Below are 8,704 nucleotides of genomic sequence, written 5' to 3' on the forward strand. Positions count from 1 at the left end.
AAACATACCATTGGGTTCTCATTTTTTCTTCACCCCATAATTTAAAATTGCAAAATAACATATGTAAAACAATCTGGCAGTAGGCTGGGCGTGGTGGCTCACGCCTGTAATCCCAGCACTTTGGGAGGCCAAGGTGAGCAGATCACTTGATGCCAGGAGTTCGAGACCAGTCTGTGAAATGTAGCAAACCCCGTCTCTACTAAAAATTAGCTGGACATGGTGGCATACACCTATAATCCCAGTTACTCAGGTGGCTGAGGCACAAGAATCACTTGAACCTCAGAGGCGGAGGTTGCAGCGAGCTGAGATTGCACCACTGCACTCCAGCCTGGGCAAAAGAGTGAGACTCTGTCTCAGGAAAAAAAAAAAAAAAAAATCTGGCAACAAAATTGTATTCCTCTGTTAATATATAAAAAAAAAAGCTGAAGTTTTAAGAAATAATTAAAATATGTTTTGTAGTGTTGGGAGGTTGATTTACAGATCAATGAAAGTACAGGTTTCTAATGTATCTCAGCTTATGGTATTTTCTAGATCCTGTTTCAATGGTTAAATATATAACTATTTGTGCATGTGTGTGTGCATACATATACCTGTGCATGTACCACAGAAAGATATGTACTAAAGAATGTGTCTTCTCAAAAATCACTCAACTAATATTTATAGTGCACCTGCTCCTTATCCTGATGCAGTTTTCATTACAGCAGCAATACTCAATCTAGCAAAAACAATATTTTGAAAGAAAATTGTGTAAGTGTATCAGTGATGGAGCAACTACTTCGATGAAATGTTTTAAAAGGTTTTGGGAATAAGTTTACTGAGGCAGCATTAATGAAATCTTTTTGCTTCACCATTCATAGGCAAGCTATTGTAACAAAATGCTACAAAATGTCACTCATAAGTTTAATTTTAGAAAAACTAGAACCTTCAAATAAAGGGAAGTCAAATACCCAATACCCATTAGGATGACTACTATCAAAAAACGAAACAGAAAATAGCGAGTATTGGCAAGGATCTGGAGTTAGTATATTCTTGTGCACTATTGGTGGGAATATAAAATGGTATAGTTGTTATGGGAAACAAAATGGTAGTTCCTCAAAAAATTAAAAATTGAATTACTATAAGATGCACACATTCTACTTCTGGGTATATACCCAAAATAACTGAAAGCTGGGTCCTGAAGAGATATCTGTACACCCATGTTCATAGCACCATCATTCACAAAAGCCAAAAGGTGGAAGCAACCCAGTGTCCATCAGCAGAAGAACAGATAAGCAAAATGTGATTCAGATATACATACAATGAAATAGTGTTCTGCCTTTAAAAAGAAGGAAATTCTCACAAATGCCATAATATGGATGAGCCTCAAGGACATTATGCTAAATGAAATAAGCCAATAACAAAAAATAGTGTATAATGTCACTTATATGAGTACCTATAGTAGTGAAATGCATAGAGACAGAAAATGAAAGGGTAGTTATTAGAGACTAGGGAGAAGGAGGGATGGACAGTTGCTTAAGAGGTATAGAGTATCAGTTTTGCAAGATCCATATAATTCTGGAGATTGGTTATCCAACAATGTGAATGTACTTAACATTAATGAACTATACATTTAAAAAATGATAAAATGGTAAATGTGTATTATGAGTATTTTACTATAATTAATTGTTTTAATGTAGAGGAGTCTACACTTGGATATTGAGATATGGAGCAATGATGAAAATATTTTCTATAACTCAGAGTTTGCTGACTTTTAAAACACAAGAAACACACACACACCATCTACTTTCAAGGTAAAGATGATATTTTCACAATGAATTTAAAGTAACTGTTCTTTGAAAGAAATTCAAGCTATGCTGAGAACATTTTGAAAACATATTTGAAGTGTTTCCATCACTATGTGTGTTGTTGCTGATAATTATACAAATGCAGCCCTATAAAAATTTTCCTAACTGAACACTTACACTTAGAAATGGAACATTTAAGCTATTTAATAATTTATCAAAGAGTTTTAATGGTTTTGAATTCAGTTGGTAAACCAGTAACAAGCAACTCCCAATTATTTGTAAGAACAAGTGGTTAACATCAGAGAAGATAAAAAATTTTATCCAAATTTCAACAAAAGTTTCTGCATAATTGAAATATAGACTAGAGAAATGACCATCATGATTTAGTAAGCCTAGTCAATGATGGGTTCCATCCACTCCTTCATTCCTTCCATTTGTAGATTCCATTCAGATCTAAAAATACTTCCAAGGGATCTTTCTAAGATACGGCAATCGAAATTCAAAAATTGTCAGATTGTGAATTCGTTAAAATCGAGTTTTAAACTAGGATTTTAAAAACATATTGAAGCATATTAAATCATACAACTCTCACAAATAAGAGCAAAAAGAGCTAGGTATCATAAGCAAAAATAAGTAAAACAATTTTTAGAGTATTCTTTCTTTCATCTATTTTAAGCCTATGTTATTTTCTATCTTACAAATGTCTTATAAAGTGCATAATATATTGGTACATAGCATATGCATATAACTCACAAACAAATTAATTTTGTTCATACATAAAAATGTTTATTAATATGGATATAAAATGTCTTGGAAACCAGTTAGGGAGAAATCTATAAACTTTGGTTTAAAAAGCAAATGGTCTAAATCTGCAACATGGAAGACCAAGGTTATATATGAGAAAGGCTTTTCTTTATAGTAGAAGCAAGAAGCCACAAGAGTAATTCTCATCCATTGAAATTATGTAGGTATAGTTCTTCCTTAGAGTAATGAGATCAATTCATTTTATTCATAGGAATATTACGTAGCTCTACTGTCCTTAAGTGCCATCCAGGAGATAATTCTAAGTATGTATCTACAGTCAAGAATAACATTTTGATAGTGAAGTAACGCTGTACACATAGATTTTCTCTTAGAATATTTAAAGTACTTATGCTTTCATCACTAAGTTTTCTTGAATCTGTTTTGGAATGTGATGGGACACATTTAAGTAAACAAACAATCACATACATAAACACTGTATTAATCTTTTTGTCATTTGATCCCTCCCTTCATGTAAAACCACTGCAGAAGGAAAAAAATTTTTATCACAAAATAGCTACATCATTCCCATTATTTAGAATGTCTTTCCTTTCTTCTTTCATTTTATCTGAGTTTTCTCTGTAATTTGGAGTTCACTTCCAAAAACTTGTATTCAACAACTATTTGAGTATACTACATGCTTCTATGGCAGATTGATTGCAAAAATGGCCCTGTTTTCTATATCGACATGCTCTTTGCAAAGTGGCTTTGTAGTTCCTCTTATTAGAAAGTGAAGTATATTTTCCCATCTCTTGAATATGGACTAACTTTGGCACTTTTTTTTGGCCAATAAAACATGGCAGAGGTGATAATGTGTCAGTTCCAGTCTAGGTCTACTTCCACCATATGTCCTTGAAAACTCACTAACCCACAGAATAAGTCCAGGATGGGTATGAGACTACATGCAAGAGAGCTGAGGTGTTCTAGATGATTACTAATGAATGTCCCAGGCGGGGCATGGTGGCTCATGCCTGTAATCCCAGCACTTTGGGAGGCCGAGCAGGTGGATCACTTGAGGTCAGGAGTTCAAGACCAGCCTGGCCAACATGGAGTAACCCCATCTCTACTAAAAATACAAAAATTAGCCAGGTGTGGTGGTACATGCCTGTAGTCCCAGCTACTTGGGAGGCTGAGGCAGGAGAATCGCTTGAACCCAGGAGGTGGAAGTTGCAGTGAGCTGAGATTGTACCATTGCACTCTGGCCTGGGCAAGAAGAGTGAAATCCCGTCCCACCCCACCCCTCCCCCAAAAAATGTCCTGAACAGAGTTGCCTAATCTGCATGTGGCTAACAGCAGATGCATGTAGAGGTCCAGCCAAAGGCAGAAGAGCCACCCAACTGAGCCCAGACCAGATTAGCAGCTCATAGAATTTTGAGCTAAATGAATGGTTACAATTTTAAGCAGTTAAGTTTTGGGCTGGTTTGTTAAGCAGTATTATTGTGATAACTGTTAACAATCCTTACTAGGCATACTAAAAAGATGGAAACAATGTGGTCCTTTCTGCCCTTGAAGGACTCATCTTCTGTATAAGGTCTTTTAATCTGGGGCCCACAGATGGACTTTAAAGAGATCTTAAATTATTTTAAATTATATGTGAGATTTAACATGTCTTCTCAAGTGTTTTTCCTCTGGGGAAGTGGAGTTTATAGTTTTTATCAGATTCTTAAATAAGTTGATCTCTCACCAAAAGGTTAATACAGCACAGTTGTGAAGATACTGATGTAGTTATAAAAAGTATAATACATCAAATCCAATAATAGAGGTATGTGACAGGTAGTATGGCAATACAGAAGAAAACTTTTAAATCTCCTGAGGAATTCTAAGGCTTTCTCAAAGAAATTATTCTTCTCAAGTGTCTCCACAGACACAAAGAACCTTTCAGGCAATGGGATAGCAGGTCCAATAACATGGAAAAGTAAAACTGCCTGGTTTGTTTACGGAAAAGAAATTGTACATGTAGCAAGATACATAGTTAAGGTATGGAAGATAAAACTGAAGAAGGCTGAGGTCAAGATGTAGTCCATGCCAGGGAATTTGTTTTTTAAAACTGTAAGGATCTGCCACTAAAAGTTTTTAAGCAAAGAAAAAACATTGTGAAAAATCGCATTTTAGAAGTCCTGGTGGCAGAGAATAGAACAGCTTGCTTGGAGAAATGACTGGTGCAAGCTGGCAACAGTACAGGCAAGAAATGATGGAAGTCTGAATTCAGGGAGTGGCACAGGGTGTAGAGGACAGAGGTGAGGTTTGAAAGTAGAATCATCAGGAGCTATTGACTGATTAGGTATAAAAGTGAGAAAGCAATCTGGGATTAGTATTTCTTGATTGCACAAATGGAGATGGTGATAAAAATCACTGAGGAGAGAATGCCAAAGGAGCATCACGGAGAGAGAAATTTTTTAAATCCCATTTTGAACATGTTCAATTACAGATTGTGCAGCAGGCCTAGAACTCAAACAAATAGTGAAGGATGAAGACTTAGAAGTTACTGACTATAAATTCTGAGGAATTTGAGGAGTCAAGAAAATGCAGCATGTAGGAAAAAATTGAGGGAAATACATATGTTCTAAACATGAAAATACATATGCCTTGGTCAAAGGCACTTAAAGAATTGCCAGCCCAGGGCAAAAATGACTCTTCTGTGACTGGCTCTTGAAAAGATAAAAAAAAAAAAAAAAGAGAGAGGACAAAAACAGAGAGAGAAAATACCAACCTTTCCTCAGTACGTGGAGCAGCAGGTCAAGTCCTGTGAGCTAAAGCTGGGGTTGAGGTCAGTGCTCTACCCTTGAACTGCAAATGCACACAAGTCTCCAGTCCATGCTGTCTATATCCTGCATACACTTCTTGCAGATCAGCTCCACATATTTGTCACTTGAACCAACACTTCCTAAGAGCAGGAAGTTATAACAGCACAGAGAGCGAGAGATATTTTCAAAAGCTTTGGATAAATTAGCATCAAATTCAGATTTTATAAAGTTTTTATGTACAAACGCTGACTTATCCCAAAACAAAAACAAAGCAAAATAAAAACCTCCAGAAAATGTTTAAGAGGATACCTAATAAATGCAGAGCCCATGACAAAGTACTGTGGGAATGAAAATATGAATAGAGCATAAAATCTGATCTTAAAGGAAAAATCAGCTACCATCCATGGTGACTGTGAGATACGTAATTTGCAAGTTATAGGTATAAAGCCCATGAGAATGGATAAGGCCAACCAGAAGGTGGGGGAAATGCAGTACTCACAAATGGTAGCCTGTTTTTCCCAGAGTTTTATTTGGCCTGTACAGTATTTTTTAAAATGATGTTATCTGCCAATATTTAAAAATTGGGAGATTTCACCCCAAAAAAATCAAATTCAACTTCTCTTGGAAAATTAATTAAAAGAAATTGCAACACTGGGCTCATGTTGCCACTCAGCAATAACTGGAGCTGAAAAGCAGTGGCTACCTTTAGAATGACCACGTGTCCTTCAATTAGCCACCTTTCTCATTGTCTTCACTAATTGTATTTACCTGCCTGCTCCTTGTAGGCATCTGAATTTGTGACCGTCTGTGTAGAATCAGAAAAGAATTCTAAGAAAGGAAAACTGAATCATGTGCATCCAGCTATGGCTGTTTATAAGCCAGTGTCTCTTCCCCACTAAAAATTAGCTGTTTAAGATCAGACTTGATGCTCCATTCATCTTTTCATTCCATTACTCTTCCACGGGCTCTGCACATACGAGGTATCCTCCAAGCATTTTCTGCAAGTTTTTGTTTTGTATTGTTTGTTTTTGGTTTGGGATAAGTCAGCATTTATATATATAAACTTAAACTTATAAAACCTGAATTTGATGCTAATTTACCCAAAGGCATATTCATTATTCATTTTCCCTATTCACTGTCATTACCCTAAACATTCGCTCTGATCAAATAAGGGTCTTATTGAAGCTTTATGACCTTCTGTGGTCAGTAGCTAGAGTTGCACATCCAGAGTTAAGTAATATAGTTAGTTCTGTATCATACAAAGGATACAATAAGAATATAATAAAACCTCAAGAAATATGAAAAAATTATTTTCAGTTTATTGGGCTACTTTTTAATTTTTCATGCCATTCTTCATTTAGAAAGATCAAAGAGAAGGACTTGAGATCACATACTTTTATGACTGCAACACTAAGGGAAGGAGAAAGGGGAAAAGTTTACATTCTTAAAAAGAAGAAAAAAATCAATGTGCTAGTTAGAATTGTATCAGAATCCAACAAAGTTTCACAGGCTTGTGGCAATAAGTTCCTACTGCCAATTAGGAATATAAAAGAATTAACTGTATTATCAAGATCAAATAAATATTAGAGCCACTTATCTGCATACTCTCAATCCCAAGGTTTTGCTTTATTTTAATTTTCTCACCTTTTTCCTGCTAAGTAAAGAAAGTGAGCTATTAGCTCATATTTAAAAAAAAAGATATAGTAACTATGACATGAAAGTTAGATCAATGTAGCTGTAGGGACCCGGAGCATACAGACCTCGCTGGCTTCCCTCTTACTTCGGTGTCTGCTGCACCCTCCGCTTCCTCTCCTAGGCCATGAGACCCAGCGGCTAGAAATTCACCATGTCTATTCTCAAGGTCCATGCCAGGGAGATCTTTGACTCTCCTGGGAATCCCACTGTTGAGGTTGACCTCTTCACCTCAAAAAGTCTCTTCAGAGCTGCTGTGCTCAGTGATGCTTCAACTGGTATCTATGAGGCCCTAGAGCTCCGGGACAGTGATAAGACTCGCTACATGGGGAAGGGTATCTCAAAGGCTGTTGAGCACATGGTTAAAACTATTGCGCCTGCCCTGGTTAGCAAGAAACTGAACGTCACAGAACAAGAGAAGATTGACAAACTGCTGATCGAGATGGATGGAACAGAAAATAAATCCAAGTTTGGTGCAAACGCCATTCTGGGGGTGTCCCTCGCCATCTGCAAAGCCAGTGCCATTGAGAAGGGGGTTCCCCTGTACCGCCACATCGCTGACTTGGCTGGCAACTCTGAAGTCATCCTGCCAATCCCGGCTTTCAATATCATCAATGGCGGTTCTCATGCCGGCAACAAGCTGGCCATGCAGAAGTTCATGATCCTCCCAGTTGGTGCAGCAAACTTCAGGGAAGCCATGCGCATTGGAGCCGAGGTTTACCACAACCTGAAGAATGTCATCAGGAAGAAATACGGGAAAGATGCCACCAATGTGGGGGATGAACACGAAGTATCTGAAAGATGTCACTTTACAGAAACAGTGTGTACCATTCTGACATTACAATGGTGGAGTTGGCAGGTGTGCCCAGGCCAAGCAGTGGGGCTGGACAAAAGGTCCGTGGCCCAAAAAAAGTGCTGAATTTTTGCTGCACATGCTTAAAAATGCAGACAGTAATGCTGAACTTAAGGGTTTAGATGTAGATTCTCTGGTCATTGAGCATATCCAAGTGAACAAAGCACCTAAGATGCGCGGACGGATCTACAGAGCTCATGGTCGGGTTAACCCATACACGAGCTCTCCCTGCCACATTGAGGTGATTCTTACTGAAAAGGAACAGATTGTTCCTAAACCAGAAGAGGAGGTTGCCCAGAAGAAAAAGATATCCCAGAAGAAACTGAAGAAACAAAAATTTATGGCACAGGAGTAAATTCAGCATTAAAATAAATGTAATTAGAAGAAGAAAAAAAAAGAAAGTTAGATCAATGATAAAGATTTACAGTCTAAGGTTTACTCTCATTATCAATAGTTCCCCCAAACTAAAGGTGATAAAAATACATTTTATGTAATCACATTAGCTCATTAATCACCTAAAGGCCTGGCTGTTGACCCTTCACCTTTCCCAATGGGACTGAGGAAGTCAATCAACTGATAAAGTCTCCATCAGACTTTAAAAAGAAAAAACCCTTTTTAATGATTATGAAAAATATATATGTGAGATTCAGGTTAACTTCCCAAAATTTACATCGAGAAAAGAATCAAGAACATTCACTATACCAAAAAATAAATAAATAAATAAAAATAAATGGGATTTTTGCAATCTCTTTTTAAAAGTGAAAGAGAGAGGGAGAATAGATTTTAATGAGCTTCCCTGTTCACCTTGATTAAATCAGAACTTTAGAGAA

The 8,704-nt window shown here is 37.0% G+C and overlaps 1 protein-coding gene across 1 annotated transcript; it reads left to right on the forward strand.

The window, feature by feature from the left end:
• Positions 1-7,064: 7,064 nt before the first annotated feature.
• LOC101014750 (alpha-enolase-like) lies at positions 7,065-8,259 on the forward strand. Its single transcript, XM_009207638.3, has one exon. The coding sequence runs from the start codon at positions 7,176-7,178 to the stop codon at positions 7,938-7,940; it is 765 nt and encodes a 254-aa protein (XP_009205902.2). The 5' UTR covers positions 7,065-7,175; the 3' UTR covers positions 7,941-8,259.
• The last annotated feature ends 445 nt before the right edge of the window (positions 8,260-8,704 follow it).

The sequence above is a fragment of the Papio anubis genome, chromosome 3, assembly GCF_008728515.1.
Source record: "Papio anubis isolate 15944 chromosome 3, Panubis1.0, whole genome shotgun sequence".
NCBI lineage: Eukaryota > Metazoa > Chordata > Mammalia > Primates > Cercopithecidae > Papio > Papio anubis.